The 18,012-nt window shown below is 37.5% G+C and overlaps 1 protein-coding gene across 4 annotated transcripts in view; it reads right to left on the bottom strand.

Moving 5' to 3' along the window:
- Nucleotides 1-18,012, bottom strand: part of LOC135111778 (transcription factor elt-3-like) — a 261,683-nt gene that overhangs the window by 225,716 nt on the left and 17,955 nt on the right. For all 4 annotated transcript variants that reach the window (XM_064025503.1, XM_064025492.1, XM_064025496.1 and 1 more), the window contains exon 2: nucleotides 5,280-5,381. In XM_064025503.1, the coding sequence (XP_063881573.1) occupies nucleotides 5,280-5,366 (87 nt within the window). In that variant the 5' untranslated portion in view covers nucleotides 5,367-5,381. The remainder of the gene's footprint in view (nucleotides 1-5,279; nucleotides 5,382-18,012) is intronic.

The raw sequence follows: 18,012 nt of genomic DNA, 5'->3' as shown, positions 1-18,012 counted from the left end.
CTTCTGGTATCAACCCTAAATGTCTTGACACCCACTTAAACTTTTTCTTCATAACTCTTCCAACATTTAGTCTTGGATCTAATTTTTAATCTGTTGAACATCACCCCTCCTTTACTAAATCCTTTTCTTCTTTTCCTCAATGAAACACAGGTGCCCGAGGCAACTGACAGAAGCCCCTTTTCTGTTCTCTCCTACTTTCCCTATCCTCATTTTCATTCTGAAGTTGGATGTTGCTGGATGTGTGCAATGACTTAACCTACTCTCATGCCCATGCTCTTGAATCTTCCCAGTTTTCTACCATCTGGTTACAACTAGAGAGAGTCACTATCAAACTAAATTTATCTGTGCTGTATACCTCTCATCTGACTCCTCTGACTATAGGAAATTCTTTGATTACTTAAACTTTCAAGGTGGAATATATTTTGACTCTTCCCTTTTACAGAGATCTCCATTCTTAAGAGACTTCAACATTCATCACCAGCACTGATCATCCTGGTGAAATAGCCTTTAACTTTGCTATCCTCCACGACCTAGAGCAACTGGTGCAACACCCTACTCATACAAGGAAGAGGCAGTAGACACCTGCAAAAATGATAATTACTCCCAGTGAGGTCTAAAGCACTGTTCAGGGGGTGCTGTGAACTTATCATTAAACCCAGCTGTGACCTCACTGAACGTTTCCCTTTGTTTCACAACACAAGGGGGCAGTCACAGCCTGCCCTCTAAAGACAACTCTCTTCCTCCACACAAAACTACAAGCACCTAATAACACACATGCCCTTCACTCAAAAATTTAAAAATTATTATGACGACTCCTACACCAGCCTTGGAGTCCCCATCTGGGGAGGGGACCATAAATGTCCCCAGGTCGGACTGACTTTCTGTCGACGACCTTAAGTGTCTTGTCACCCCCCTCAACTTTTTCTTCATTAACTTCTGCAACATTCGCAGTCTAAGATCTAATTTTCAATCTGTAGAACACCTCCTCTCCTCTTCTAACCCTCATCTTCTTTTCCTCACTGAAACTCAGGAGTCTGAGGCAACTGACAGTAACCCCTTTTCTGTTCCCTCTTACTTTCTCTATCCTCATTTTCAATCCAAAGCTGGATGTTGCATTTATGTGCGCAATGACTTAACCTGCTCTCGTGCCCACACTCTTGAATCTTCCGAGTTTTCCACCATCTGGCTACGACTACAGAGTCACTCTCAAACTAAATTTATCTGTGCTGTATACCTCTCACCTAACTCCTCTGCTATAAGAAATTCTTTGACTACTTAACTTCTAAAGTGGAGCACATTCTGACCCTCTTCCCTTTTGCAGAGATCTCCATTCTTGGAGACTTCAATGTTCACCACCAGCTTTGGCTTTCCTCTCCCTTCACTGACCATCCTGGTGAACTAGCCTTCAACTTTGCTATTCTCCACGACCTAGAGTAATTGGTGCAACACTCTACTCGTATTCCTGACCATCTTGGAGATACGCCCAACATTCTTGACCTTTTCCTGACCGCTAATCCTTCTGCTTATGCTGTCATCCTTTTTTCTCCGTTGGGCTCCTCCAATCACAATCTCATATGTGGATCTTGTCCTATCGCTCCAATCCCCCCTAAGCGAAGGTGCCTCTGGCGTTTTGCCTCTGCTAGTTGGGGGGACCTGAAGAGGTATTTAGCTGATTTTTCTTGGAATGACTACTGCTTCCGTGTCAGAGACCCGTCTTTGTGTGCTGAGCACATAACCTCTCACTGACTGTCTCCTCTAACTGACTGTCTTCAGCCTCTCTCTCACCGCTGCAATGTTGCATATCTAGCTGTCTTCTACCGCTATTTTCATGCTAACTGCTCTTCTGATCTTGCTAACTGCATGCCTCCCCTCCTCCCGCAGCCTCGCTGCACAAGACTTTCTTCTTTCTCTCATCCCTATTCTATCCACCTCTCTAACGCAAGAGTTAACCAGTATTCTCAATCGTTCATCCCTTTCTCTGGTAAACTCTGGAACTCCCTGCCTGCTTCTGTATTTCCGCCTTGAATTCCTTCAAGAGGGAGGTTTCAAGACACTTATTCATTAATTTTTGAACACTGCTTTGACCCTTTTATGGGACCGGCATTTCAGTGGGCATATTTTTTTGGGGGATTTTTGTTGCCCTTGGCCAGTGTCCTTCCTACATAAAAAAAAAAAAAAAAAAAAAAAAAAAAAAAAAAAAACAGGTGATAGTGTCTGGCATGGAGGCATACATTCCTCACTCTTTTTCTTGTCCTAAACCTTCCAAACCTTGGTTTAACACAGCTTGTTCTTGTGCTATACATGATAAAGAGGTGGCCCACAAAAGGTACTGAAGTCTTCCATCACTAGAATCTCATGCACTTTATATTTCTTCCCAGAACCATGCCAAGTCTGTTCTCCAACTAGCCAAAAACTCCTTCATTAACAGAAAGTGTCAAAACCTTTCAAGCTCTAACTCCCCTAGTGACTTCTGGCATCTAGCCAAAAATATTTCCAATAACTTTGCTTCTTTTTCTTTCCCTCCTTAATTTCAACCAGACTGCTATCACATTTATTTCTAAAGCTGAACTCTTCGCTCAAACCTTTGCTAAAAACTCTACCTTGGACGATTCTGGGCTTGTTCCTCCCTCTCCTCCACCCTCTGACTACTTCATGCTACCTATTAAAATTTTTCACAATGTTTTCCATGCCCAGCTGGCCTAAACCCTCGGAAGGCTTATGGACCTGATGGGGTCCCTCCTATTGTTCTCCGAAAATGTGCCTCTGTGCTTGCACCTTGCCTAGTCAAACTCTTTCAGCTCTGTCTGTCAACATCTACCTTTCCTTCTTGCTGGAAGTTTGCCTGCATTTAGCCTATTCCTAAAAAGGGTGACTATTCTAATCCCTCAAACTACTGTCCTATTGCTTTAATTTCCTGCCTATCTAAAGTTTTTTAATCTATCCTCAACAGGAAGATCCTTACACATCTATCACTTCACAGCCTTCTATCTGATCACCAGTATGGGTTCTGTCAAGGCCGCTCTACTGGTGATCTTCTGGCTTTCCTTACTGAGTCTTGGTCATCCTCTTTTAGAGATTTTGGTGAAACTTTTGCTGTTGCCTTGGACATATCAAAAGCTTTTGATAAGAGTCTGGCACAAAGCTTTGATTTCCAAACTACCCTCCTACGGCTTCTATCCTTCTCTCAGTAACTTCATCTCAAGTTTCCTTTCTGACCGTTCTATTGCTGCTGTGGTAGGTCACTGTTCTTCTCCTAAATCTATTAACATTGGTGTTCCTCAGGGTTCTGTCTTGTCACCCACTCTCTTCTTATTATTCATTAATGATCTAAACCAAACTTCTTGTCCTATACACTCCTACATTGATGATAGCATCCTGCACTTTTCCATGTCTTTTCATAGATGTCCAACCCTTCAGGAAGTAAACATTTCACGCAGGGAAGCCACAGAACGCCCGACTTCTGATCTCTCTAAAATTTCTGATTGGGGCAGAGGAAACTTGGTATTCTTCAGTGCCTCAAAAACTCAATTCCTCCATCTATCAACTCGACACAACCTTCCAGACAACTATCCCCTCTTCTTCAGTGACACTCAACTGTCCCCCTCTTCTACACTGAACATCCTTCTTTACTTATAATCTGAACTGGAAACTTCACATCTCATCTCTAGCTAAAACAGCTTCTATGAAGTTAAGCATTCTGGGATGTCTCCACCAATTTTTCTCATCCCCCCAGCTGCTAACTCTATACAAGGGCGTTATCTGTCCACGTATGGAATGTGCTTCATGTGTCTGGGGGATTTCACTCATACCACTCTTTTAGACAGGGTGGAATCAAAAGCTTTTCATCTCATCAACTCCTCTCCTCTAACTGACTGTCTTCAGCCTCTCTCTCATCACCACAACGTTGCATCTCTAGCTGTCTTCTACCGCTATTTTCATGTTAGCTGCTCTTCTGATCTTGTTAACTGCATGCCTCCCCTCCTCCCACAGCCTCGCTGCACAAAGACTTTCTTCTTTCTCTCAGTCCTATTCTGTCCACCTCTCTAATGCAAGAGTTTACCAGTATTCTCAGTCATTCATCCCTTTCTCTGGTAAACTCTGGAACTCCCTGCCTGCTTCTGTATTTCCACTTCCTATGACTTGAATTCCTTCAAGAGGGAGATTTCAAGACACCTATCCTTCAATTTTTGACTACTGCTTTGGACCCTTTTCTGGGACTGGCATCTCAGTGGGCTTCTTTATTTTTTTATTGGATTTATGTTGCCCTTGGCCGGTGTCCCTCCTACATAAAAATAAATAAATAAATAAATAAATTTTAAAAATATAAAAAATAAGCCCAACCTATCTAAGGAGACTCTCAGCTCTATTGTTTCACCATATAAAGCTGGGGTCTGCATTAACCCATAAACTGGATAATAGAATTCCAGTAGTCATACCCATAGTGTGCAACTGTCAGCATAAAAAAATTCTCAAAAATTATTTTTATTGTTATAAAATGAAAGATTGCATGGAAAGGTATAGAAAATTTACATTAGATCAGGCGTGGTGGTGTAGTGAAGTTGTGCAGCTTGGCACTTTGAGCTAGTAGGTGGTGAGTGATGTTGGTGGTGTCATTTCAACATTCTAGTTGTATATATTTATGATGTAGATATGGTAAACATATACATACACACAAATATTGTCACACACACACACACACACACACACACACACACACACATGCACATGAAAACACACATGGAAAAGAGAGAGAGAGAGAGAGAGAGAGAGAGAGAGAGAGAGAGAGAGAGAGAGAGAGAGAGAGAGAGAGAGAGAGAGAGAGAGAGAGAGAGAGAGAGAGAGAGAGAGAGAGAGAGAGAGAGATGGGAGGGGGTGGGGGGAATGATATAGACACAAGGGGACATGGAAAAAAAAGCTAAAAACCACTTGGAGAGACATCAAGCACAGCTTTGTTCACAGAAGCCTAGAATAATCTGCATGATAAAGTGGTCATGAAAGAAGTATTCATGACTTTAAGGAAAAGTTGGATACTAGAAGATATTGGAGACAGGACTGTGGAAGCATACCTTCTTTCCTGTATGTCATAGCCAACTAAATATAACTGGATAAATAGGCAAATAAACATATAATAAAACATTCTCTGAGACTAAATTCAAATACAACTTAGCCTCTGAGCCAAAACAGTAGTTCCTTATAATCACTAATATATTAAATTTAATTTCACACAAAGAAAAATAAATTACGGCTATTTGTTTAGTACCAGATCTAACAACACTTACTTTAGTTCGGAGCCTATGCAGTATGTGACAGAATGTCGCTTCATGGTTGTTCCATCTCAGTTTCAACAATCCTTCTGACAAAGCCATAACTAAGCTGCACACCTGAAAGAGCAATAAAACATTCACTATGGCAAACAATTTGCCTATCATGCCTATCACAATAAATCTTGTCTAATTTTCTCTAAACCATTTTCATTCAGTAGGATCAATTTCTGTATGTGTGATCAAGTTTAAAAATTAATACAATGAGAGTCATCAAGCTTGTCCTCTTACAAACACTTGTATTAAGCCAACAGTGAATATCACTTCATTCTCATCATCCTCTCACAAGACTGATCAGCAAGCAAATACTAAAAGAACTTTGCCCAACTTTTTCAATCAAATGTTTCAACTTTTTTTTATTTTGTAGCTAAAAGCAATGCATTAAACAAAATAGAATAAAAGACCATCTGTGGTTGTAAAAATTTTACACCACAAACACTCCATACTCAAAACAGCTCCCAAAGTTAAGTTCTACTCAGCAACAAACCCCATCCTTACCCACATTCTTGCTTCTGCTAAACCTGCCAAGTCAGAATTTTTCATTTGCCTAGTAACAGCAATCATGTGCTTGGTTCGCTCTAAAAGCAGCTGGTTTTGTTTTGTGCCAGTGATTATGTTACCAATCCCAAACTGCCAATACTGTCTGTGATAATGGTAACACTCAGTAATTTGAAAACATGAAAGATGGTTGTATAACAACAAGATAATTTTGGTGAGTAGGTCATGTGTATGGTCAGTAAAAATACTTCATATTCAGATGTTCTGTTTAGTGCAAAAAAAAAATATTATACAAGTATCCTTTTAGGATGGGATGTGTTCTTCAACATATTTTAGTTGGAAACAACTAAGGGAACAACTAGGGGCTTTAAGACAGCTCTTGAGCTGAGCTCACACATAAATTCAGTCACACATGCAAAGAAGTTCCATTTTTTTTTTTTAGCAACCTTGACTGTTACTGTTGTTCCTTTCTTTCCATTTGTGCATGCCAGGTAATCACTCATTGTCCAGTTTGCCACTTACCATGTCACACTATATTGTCAATGAGGTAGCACTGATGGCAAATGTTTTTTGTCTGTTAAGGATTGGTTTTACTCCAATTTGGATTCCTTGAGTGTTCAAACCAGCTTCCATATATCTTTATTTGCATATATCTTTATTTATGAGGATTTATCTCATGTAATGTTTTTGAGTTATCCTTATAGAAGTGACTTTCACATCACAAAGGGAACTATGACTTTTGACACATGAGAAGCTGATTGTTATATAGTTTACTATAGTGAATATTTCTATACTAAAATTCTTAAGGTTAAAATCATGATATTTTGATACCTAGTCCAATCTTACTTTACACTACCTATCCTAACCCACCAGAACTGAACACAGAGAGCTTGGGGACACATGCAACCTCATCACCAAGATCACAGACATCTCATCAGTTTACTGATCCAATTAGGATTTGCCAGGAACCATGTTATGGGATTCAACAGCCTATAACAGACTCTCAGAATCTCACAAGTATTTGTAATACCAACAACAGTAATGTAAGAATGATGTTCTTCCTGGATATAACTCATGTTTTTTTCCTAGGTTGGTTCTGTAAACTTTAATAACACTTTGTCAGAAAATTCCTTTTTTATTTCAATCTCAGTAAATGTGTGCTTTGAACATGTCAATTAAAATCTCTCATTAATAGTGAGAGGTTCCCAAACTTTCAGTAGGAGTGGAAAGTTCTTCAAAAGTTTTCAAGAGAATTTTCCTTTTTTGTCCTAAACATGTGCATTTGTTGACTTAGTTGCTGTGCATTATTTGAGGTTTTGCAATTATCTACATTTACGCTCAACAACGCAATATAGAACAATCTTTATATGCTCAACATGCAAAGAAAAATACATTTGCATGCAGCCATTGTCTATCATATAATAAGTAATGTAAATTTGCATGAGGTTATGTTATTGTCAACATTTAGATTACTGAGGTTCATCTAGACACAAAGACACTGCAGCCTACTGGTGTGAAACATGAAGTTTGACAGAGTGAACAATACAAACACTAGCAAGAAGCCTACTGCCACTCATTACTGGTCAACAAGGCTTTTAAAGGCTCTTTTCCACACACACACACACACACACACACACACACACACTCTATTACTTGAATTCAGAATAGGCAATGGTCCAATAGAAAATAGGAATGAAATTTACAAGAATGGGAGATATAATTACAAGAAAGCAGATTTTATCAAGTTCAGGGAATATTTTGCAGAGGCTAAATGGAAACAACTGTTCATGGCAAGAAGTACACAGGAAAAGTGGGACATATTCATGGAAATTTATAATGAAGGGGTCAGTAGATATGTACCAAAGATCAAAACAAAGGAAGTGAAAAAGAAAAAAGACTGGTTTAAAATGAGATGTGTAACAGCAAGAAAATAAAAAAAGAAGCAGCATGGAATAGATGGAGAAAAAAAAAAGGAAGTGAGAAATGGGAAGATTTCAAGAAGGCAAGAAATTAATATATCAGAATCCTGAGAGATGAAGAAAGGAATTATGAGAAAGATATAGTTAATAAATGCAAGGATAAGACAGAGATCTTCAGATATGTGAATGGGAAGATGAAAAACAGGCAAACAATAGATAAATTAACGAGACGACATTACATATGAAGATACACAGTTACAAGCGGAATTAATGAACAAGTGCTTCCAATCAGTATTTACCAAAGAAAGCAAATTTGAAGGAGAAAGAGCATGGCACAGAGACAATGTGATAAGAGAGATACAGGTGGACATAAGTGAAATTAAGAAGATTATGAAAGATTTGGATGTAAGTTCCTACACCATGGAAGAAGTGGAAATTAAGAAAACCAAAGAAGAAAGACTTGGGAATTACAGTAAGTGATAATTTATCACCAGAAAAACATGTAAACAAAATAATTGGGGAAAACTATGAGTTACTAAGAAAGATGAAAGGGGCATTTGGTTACATGGATGAAGAGATGAAGAAAAAGTTGATGGAATATGTGATTCAATATTCAATATGCCACAATTGTTTGGTCACCCCATAATAAAAAGGAAATAAGGAAAATAGAAAGGATCCAAAGAGCTGCAACCAAATTGGTATCAAGTTTGAGAGATTTAACCTATGAAGAAATATTGAAGCTTCTATCATTACAAGAGAGAAGAGAAAGAGGAGACCTGATTGCTATATACAGAGCTCTAAAGGGTAAGGATCAAGTTGACAAAGAAGACTTATTTGTGTGGGACTCAAGAGATACAAGAGGACATGGAGTGAAATTGAAGAAAACAGCAAGTAGAAGAGATGTCAAGAAATATGGTTTCCCAAATAGAAGCATAGAAATATGGAAAAACTTAGATGAAACAGTGGTATAAGCAACAAATATTCATGAATTTAAAGTTAAGCTGGATGCTTATAGATATGGAGACAGGACAGCAAGAGCATAGCTCTTTTCCTGTAAAACACAACTAGGTAAACACATCTAGGTAAATACACACACACACACACACACACACACACACACACACACACACAGAGAGAGAGAGAGAGAGAGAGAGAGAGAGAGAGAGAGAGAGAGAGAGAGAGAGAGAGAGAGAGAGAGAGAGAGAGAGAGAGAGAGAGAGAGAGAGAGAGAGAGAGAGAGAGAGAGAGAGAGAGAGAGAGAGAGAGAGAGAGAGAGAGAGAGAGAGAGAGAGAGAGAGAGTAGTCTATGTGGGAAATACAAAGAATGATATCAGAGAAGAAGCATCTATATGTATATTACAGTCTAACCACAATTTTTTTGCTACATTCCAGACCATTTTTTTATGGCCAATAATAAAGATTTACTGTCTTAGCTGACACTGGCAAATAAATATATAAATAAATAAATAAACCTAACAGGTCCCAAAAATCTTTATTTCCTGGGCAGATGGTAGGCAAATAAATCATCTCTTTCAAGTTCATTCTGGCCCAGTTTTGGATAGATTTTGGGCAAATTGAGTAATCTCAAGTTCACTCTGTCTCAGTCTCAATGTAAAGAATGTAAAGTTTGCTACTCAACCTTCTGCTTCAGATAGAGTTAGGGTTATAGTGTTTTTTTTTTTAATTATCAAATCTCTAATAGTTAACAAGGTCCCAAAAACTTCTATTCCCAGATGCTAAAGTCATCCAATGGAGCACCTATGTAAGAACTCTGACTGCAAAAAGCAGAGACCTTCTTGCTTTATTGACAGTGATAAGGGAATATATATACCAGGTCACTATCTCCCCACTGGATATAGATGATACCCTCAGACTTCGTTACTATTTTAGAGGATCTATGTTCCTTGGCTGCACCTTTAAGAGAAGTTTAAACTGAAATGGCAATTGAAGCTAGATTAATCCTCCCAGTTCTATTCCAGGCATGTACAAAGAAGCTACCAGGGACCTCCTTTTAGATCCTGTTCACAACTTGCATTGGAGTTCATTAAAAAGAGCTAGAAGGACAATTAAGAAATCCAAGATCCTGTTGTGATGTTAAAACTGAAGATCTCAAGACCTAAAGGTAAACTTTTCTTAAAGCAGTGTTTCTTAACATAGGGAGCTAGCATCCCTGGCATGTTGAAATAAATTTTTTGGGGTGCTGTGAAATGCTGTATATATGGTGATACAATGTCTGTCTTCCTTGCAAAGGATACAAAATATCAAAAAGATAATTTTTAATGCAATTGTACTTTACATTTAATAACCTTCAACTACATTTTCAACTGCATATATGCATTTTTAGCATGGTAATGGCAAGCACTAAATTTCTAAAAACATTCTGTATTTTGCAAGGAACTCTATATCACTAAGCTTAGTGGTACATGTTAGGGTGTGCTGGACTGCCTAGATTTGATTACTCAGGATGCTAGGATCAGAAAAAAACTAAGAAATGCTGATTTACAGGTAAACTGAAGGCTCAGAGAAACCAGAGGCATCTTAGATCTATGTCAATGAAAAGATTTCAGTCTAATGACGTATTCATTCCAACCCAAGCCTTTCACATACAGAGTGAACAGATTTTTCATGGAAGGCACAGCTACCAACTTGCACAGACTAGCAGTCAAGAGACAAAATGACAATTGTCTCCCAGATTAACTTTTATGGTGGCAATGTAGGTGGCTACCAGAGTAGAGCCACACAGTGGTAATGAGAGAAATATCTTGGTTATGGATCAAAGTCAGACCTCATTTGAGACTTCCCTTATTTTCAAAAAAGACAAAATCCTTGATTATTTCTTGAGCCTACTGTCACTCATTACTTGTCAACAAGATATATGAAACCAATTTTGTAAGAAAAATTAAGTATTTAGGATAAATATTTACACACAAATGTAATGATGTACATGCCTACTCTGTACAGAGGACTGTGTCAGGTCTGACAGTGTCTCTTAATCAAAGTAGATCTAGCAGTAATGTAAAAGCATTACTTTCTAAAAACTTCAGCACATTCTTTTATTCTGCCTATGGTATATTCACCTGTTATATAATTTCAGATAAATACTTATCGAAAGAAAATGTAACATTTCTCCAGTAAATTTTTCATCTGGGCATTCCAACCTTTACTACATTGCAGCAAAAAATGTGTTGTCAGTTTGCTTCTCAGGCTTTGAGCATCAAGTAATATACTGTAGTGTTACCACCTATAGATGAGGACATTACTTTAAATCATTTCACATGAGACAGTGTTCTGATATTTTCATGAAAATTGCTACATTTCCATAAGAATTTCACATCCATGACTGAGTAATTTGCTTTGAATTTAAGAGCATGCCCTTTATTCATCCTTCCTCTTGATTCTGTCATAAATCCAAGGTCTCTGGGTCATGTGATGGTTCTGTGGTGATATGATAAAGCAGAGTAACTTTCTTCCTGCAACAGACTCGTATTCAGAACATTGTATAGTATTTACATGGTAAGCAGCTATTCCTTCCTGTACTCCCTCACTGGTAACCCATATTTCATCATATTTTCAAGTCATTCATCAAATTTGACTTACATGGTCTCCCTTACATTTTTGTACATATAAGGGAAATAATATGGTCACATGAAAAGTTGAAGAAACTAGCCACAGAAAGTCTGCCTTAAAATTGCATGCAGAAGAGAAACAAATCATGTCTTACCATCATGACATTCAAGGAGACATTGAGTGATAGCATAATGGTTATGTAAAGGCCTAAGATTCATGCTGACCAAAAATCACTATGAAAACTTCAAGATAAGAGAGGGAAAAGGCAAACCAGAAAAAAAATTTCACTGGCCCTTTATTGTGCTGCTGGAAGAACCTGTCACCCATACTTTAAGGCACTGGTTTCCAAATTGTGAGTAAATGGGAGTGTTCATCATACTGTTGTTGTTGCTGCATACCACCAGAAATTTTAATTCGTGATATGTTGTCAAAGACTTTGCAGGAACCTCATATTCAAGTGTTTCATTCACAAAAATATTGCTTACATATTTTTTATAGTTCATTAGAGGTATATAGTGTGCCTTAAGATAAACAAAATAGTTAAAAGGTTGATTTGTGGACACTGTAATGGTGGCTATATACAAGAAGGAATGAATACATATATGGTTTATGCATATCTATGAATACTTCTTTTAATTATACTGCCATCTGAATACTCATAGTGGTTGCCAGCAAAAACGTTGGCAGAAAAAAAAAGTAAGATTTTCATCAGAGACTACAGCTTCAAAGGATAGAGATCACAGGGGCAAAGGAATAAACTGAGGAAGGAACCTCTTAGGTTATATATATACAGGACCCATTTATTATCTGATAAGCTAATGCATATCTATAGTAGTAGTATTTTGATATAAGACACATAATGCTGTTTATATTTCACAATTATCAACTAATATAACCATAATTAGAATGTGTTAAGATATATGATAAAAAACGATGAGTACATCTAAGGCAAGGGAGGATACATTAGTATCCTTCCCTGCATGAGCTCATAACTTCATAAAGTCATAGATGTACATGTTAAGTCAAAGTAGCCAATTGATCTGTTATTAAATTATACAGGATGCAGTCCGTCTTGATCTGGGCTTCAAAACTGCCCATTGCCAGGCAAATAGGTGGTTGTAAATATACTTTGCCATGAATCACTATATATGTCCTGTGGTTGACTGCAAATCAGACTCTAGAAAAGCAAGAACAAGAATAAATGGTGTTATTTATTATTTTCTTTTCTTAGTAACTTTGCTGGTGACCACTAGGAGTATTTAAATAGAAGCATAAATAATGAAATACCCACAGATATGCATAAACCCAATAAATATTCATCCTTTGTCGTTTACTGCTATCATTAGAGATCCAACAAATCAAGCTCAATTATTTTAATCCTTTGTAAGGCACAGGAAATTAATTTTAAAAATATGTATATAATATTTTAGTGAATAAATCAGTCTAATATTAGCTTTTTGCAAAGTCCATGAGGACATATCAAGAATCAAAATTTCTGGTTGTACGTACAATCTACACACTTAATGTGAATAGTCCCATTACCCCATGGGGATAATATAACAATTTTTGGGGGGTAATGGACAACAAAAAAAGTAAAAAAAATTCTAAAAATCAAGAAAGTGTGCAAAGTTGTAAAGTAAATCTATTATAATAAGTAGTAAAGTTAAATCAAATAACAATAAAACTACTATATAGTATTTAAAAAGATGAAATAGTATGTATGTGAGTGTATAGCAAGCCAAGAGTATTCTGACAGGTATGATTTAGGACAGTCACTGTAACCCTGACCACAATGTGTCCAAGTACGTGTCAATCACTGCCTAAGCCTGGTTCAAGTACGCAACTCAATCTATCCCAGTGAAAGATGATAACGTTCCTGATATCTTTGGCAATAGTCATTAGAGATGTAAAATGTTCAAAGACAATAAATTAAAGGAAATATCTGTTTTAATTATTTAACCATATATAACAATATTGTTAACATTCTGTGAGAGGGTTAACACATTTAATGTGGCATATCAAACTGGGTAACACTGAAAAATGTCAGGAACAACTGTTTCAAGGGTTAACTGGTGGCCAAGGTGTCTGTACAGCACTGCCACTTTTCCCAAAACAGGAGCTTAAATACCCTTCCAGGTGGATCATTTCTCCAGTGACACATGACAGGTAAATTGTGTCAGGCTGTGGTCACTGTGGACCTCACTCTAGCGATGAGTTCGGTGCTTTAGTTCTGCAATTTCTATTTTTTATTAAGAAAATCATATATTTTTTCTACTTAAATTCTTTCAAATTTCATACCCTACAAATATCATTATACAGAACGTACTTGCTCACCTTTGAGCCTGGTGTGTCAGTTAATCCCTAAGCAATGGACATTTGGTGTGGGAACCTCTTCTCATAACAAGGTTTTTTAAGAGAAAAATCACTCTTATTCTTAGAGTTATATTTCCTTTAATACAGATCCTAGAATAATGAAGCTTACAGCATAAAGGTATTTTTTATAACTAGTTATTTTAGTTCAACCAGCAGTAAAGGTTGAATAATAGTACAGTGGAACCTTGGTTCACAAAACATTCCTGTTGACAAACAAATCAGTTCACAAACAGATTTTTAGGACAATTTTTGCATTGGTTCACAACCGATGTCTCAGTGTGCAATCGCATAAACGTCTCACAAGACCAAACCGCAGCTAGTTCCCTTGATAAGGGTCTGTAATAAATGCGTACATCCATCACCCTATCGCAACTTGTGAATGATTATCATACAATGGCAATTCTCTTAGGTATCAGGCTACAGCTTGTAAATGATGTCAAGGTCAGGTACCTTCCCAGCTGTTTGTAAGGGGATGGGTTACACCTAGATCCCCCTAGCCCCTCCCACCTTCAGTAAGTCACATGCCTTCATATTTAGCCAACCACTTCTTATTTTTACTTCCAGCATGTTAGGAAGGAAGATGATTCAAGAGGAAAAGACACAAAATCTCATCTTGCATCAGGCATGCACTGGCTAAAAGGAAATATTGGAACCTATGAGAGCATAAGTTCTTCAAAAGAAGCAAGTAGATATTGTGGCACAAAAGGCAGATATAACACAATAACAATAAAAGAATAGGGGAAGTATTGCAAATCCTGGACAGTAATACTTATGTTCATCACCTGTGTGAAGTTATCATAGGATCATCTGCTGTGCATCATTTATCTAAAGAGGCAGAGGGAAATTTTGAAGCAGTTCTTTGCTGACAGTGGTTCAGAGACAGATATCCACATGAAAACAATGAAAGACTGAAAGAGTACAGACCATGGTCAAGTGATGATGCAGTGGTTTCAAGAGTGAAGTGATGGGGTGGACATATCTTACACAATGATGATGGAACTAGTTAACATGTTTTATAGAGAGCTTGGTTTAAAATATCTCAGAGTATACCAAGGCATGGTTACAGAGATTCCAGAAGTGCCGTGCCATTTCAATGAGTAAGGTAAGTAAGGGAGTAAGAGTAAGGGAGAAAAATAAATAATGAACAAGGAGTAGCACAATACATTGACAAGTTCACCAAGCTTGTTTTCCATTTCCTGTTTCATGATATTTGTGTTTAACTTACATTTACTACAGAAGCCATTTAATTTTATTTGAAAATATTCTTTGATATACCAGTCAGTCATAATAAAAGCCTTGGTTAATCCAGGAAAACAGCTAATTCAGGATGGCTCTAGATCCTAAGATGAGGTACTGACAGTCAACCTGTACTAAGCAAATCTGTGCTTGAACTTTTCTCCAGTACTTTTATTTGTCCACAAGTATTGGAAGATATACAGTATCTAGATACAGGCCTGGTCCTTGAATTTTTCTGACTCATGCTAATGTCTAGAGGTCATGTAACAATGAGAGACATTTCAAAACTAAATTCAATTAAGACAGGATGGAATCAAAAGCTTTTTGTCTTATTAACTCCTCTCCTCTAAATGAATGTCTTCAACCTCTTTCTCATCACTGCCATGTTGCATCTCTTGTTATCTTCTACTGCTATTTTCATGCCAACTGCTTTTCTGATCTTGCTAACTATATGCCTGATCTCCCCCACAGCCTCGCTGCACAAGCTTCTTCATTCTCTCATCCCTATTCTGTCCACCTCTCTAATGTAAAAGTTAACCAGTTTTCTCAATCATTCATCCCTCTCTCTGGTAAACTCTGGAACTCCCTGCATGCTTCTGTATCTCCACCTCCCTATGACTTGAACTCTTTCAAGACAAAGGTTTCTTGGCATTGTAATTTTTGACTACTGCTTTTGATTCTGTTCAGGGACCAGCACCTCAGTGGGCCTTTTTATTTTTACAGTTTTGCTGCCTTGTCCAGTGTCCCTCCTACATAAAGAAAATAAATAAATAAATAAATAAATAAATAAATAAATAAATAAATAATAATAATTCCCTGATTAGAAGAACAAATGCTTCCCAAACTCCCCATTGGTGTAACTAATCACATCAGTCTTTTAACTGCACAAATCAAACTAATCGTCTTTCCCATGTACCAATAAAAGCAAAATCAATATTAAATGTAACCAAACATTTCAACATAATTTCTTAGCTTGGGGATGCCTTTCAAAATTGTGCTAAACACAAAACCCTCCTTTGTAGCTGTAACAGACTAAGAGTTGCCACTGGGTGATAATCACCCATATTTTATGATAGTGATGAATGTACACACTTATTAGACTAGTGAGCATTCCTCATTATCCACAGGGGTTAAGCAGCAGACACACCTATGTATAAGAAAAATCCAAAGAAAATTAATGCCCCTTTAAGAACATCCCTGAGCCCCCAAAACCTTGTTTAAGTAAAGAAAAACTGCATGCACAAGGTTACAAACATTTTATTTATAAATTAACCAAAAAAAATAAAGAAAGAAAAATAATTTAACACTATAGTGGAACCAGATTAACTACTCAGGGTGTTGGCTATTCCTGTCCCATATTGGTGTCACGTTCATAGTCAACAGGTATATGAACACCTCTCTCTTTTGCTCATACTGCCATCCTTTCCCTTAATTATTCAAAAATTATAAGTTGTTATACACAACTACACATTTTTTTGAATGGCTTTTGATTTACAGTAAAATCCCTGTCATCCAGCATTCAAGTATCCGGCAGCTTCAACTATCCGGCACATTTTCCCCCGAGCCTTAAAATCAATAAAAAATCAATGTGTACTCATAAAATCGATTAAAATTCCCGCGCAAGGCATACTTTGTCCCCTCGCCACCAGAGCGCACTGCTTCACGCCACCTGCGGCCCACTGCACTGTGTTTACTCAGTGACTCAGTCCCACGTGTGCACTGTTTATCGCCTGACGCCTTCATCATGCCTAAAGTTGTAGAAAAGAGGAAGCGTGTTGTGGCAGCGCGGGTGGCGACACGCGGCACGGCGATCAGCTGATCTTTGTTATGGTAAGTTCCTATATATGGTAGGTTCCTATACACTTTGCAACACGTACAGGCCATGGGGCTGTACGTCTTCCAGTACACTTGGCAACACGTATAGGCCATGCAGCATTGCCACCCCAGTGTCCTTGACACGTGAACCCTCCAGGCTGCACCCTGTTGGTCATTGTCAGGTCAGGTCATTCCACAGTCGAGATGACAACAGCACAGAGAGATATAGCCAACAACCTAAGCACCAAGATAGTCTGGTTCCACTACAGTAGATTGTCTCTTATCACCTCCTGTTTTCATCTATGTCACAAATTTGTGGTTGGCAGCAATCTGTGTAAAAGTGGAACCATGGAAACTGAAACTGTGGTCAATGAAGGATGACTATATATATATATATATATATATATATATATATATATATATATATATATATATATATATATATATATATATATATATATATATATATATATATATATATATATATATATATATATATATATATATATATATATATATATATATATATATATAATATATATATATATATATATATATATATATATATATATATATATATATATATATATATATATATATATATATATATATATATATATATATAATTTGGAAAAAGCACAAGTGTAAAAGGAAATTATGTGTTGAATGGTGTAAGGTTGGGTGGAGCAGAAGAGGAAGAGGATCTCAGTGTTATGGTGACTGGGAACCTGACCCCGGAGAGACACATTAGCAAAATTACAGGAGAAACCTATAACTTGTTGAGAAGAATAAGGCAGGCCTTTGCATATATGGATGAAGAGATGGTCAGGAAGATGATCATGTCACTGATAAGACCTAAATTAGAATATGCCCATCTGTGGAGGGGACCATAAATGTCCCCAGGTCATACTGCCTTTCTGTCGACGACCCTAAGTGTCTTGACACCCCCGTCAACTTTTTCTTCATTAACTTCTGCAACATTCGCAGTCTAAGATCTAATTTTCAATCTGTAGAACACTACCTCTCCTCTTCTAAACCTCATCTTCTTTTCCTCACTGAAACTCAGGTGTCTGAGGCAACTGACAGTAGCCCCTTTTCTGTTCCCTCCTACTTTCTCTATCCTCATTTTCGATCCAAAGCTGGATGCTGCATTTATGTGCGCAATGACTTAAACCTGCTCTCGTGCCCACGCTCCTGAATCTTCCGAGTTTTCCACCATCTGACTACGACTACAAAGTCACTCTCATACTAAATTTATCTGTGCTGTATACCTCTCACCTAAC

The sequence above is a fragment of the Scylla paramamosain genome, chromosome 2, assembly GCF_035594125.1.
Source record: "Scylla paramamosain isolate STU-SP2022 chromosome 2, ASM3559412v1, whole genome shotgun sequence".
NCBI lineage: Eukaryota > Metazoa > Arthropoda > Malacostraca > Decapoda > Portunidae > Scylla > Scylla paramamosain.
This window is presented reverse-complemented; position numbering and strand designations above follow the sequence as displayed.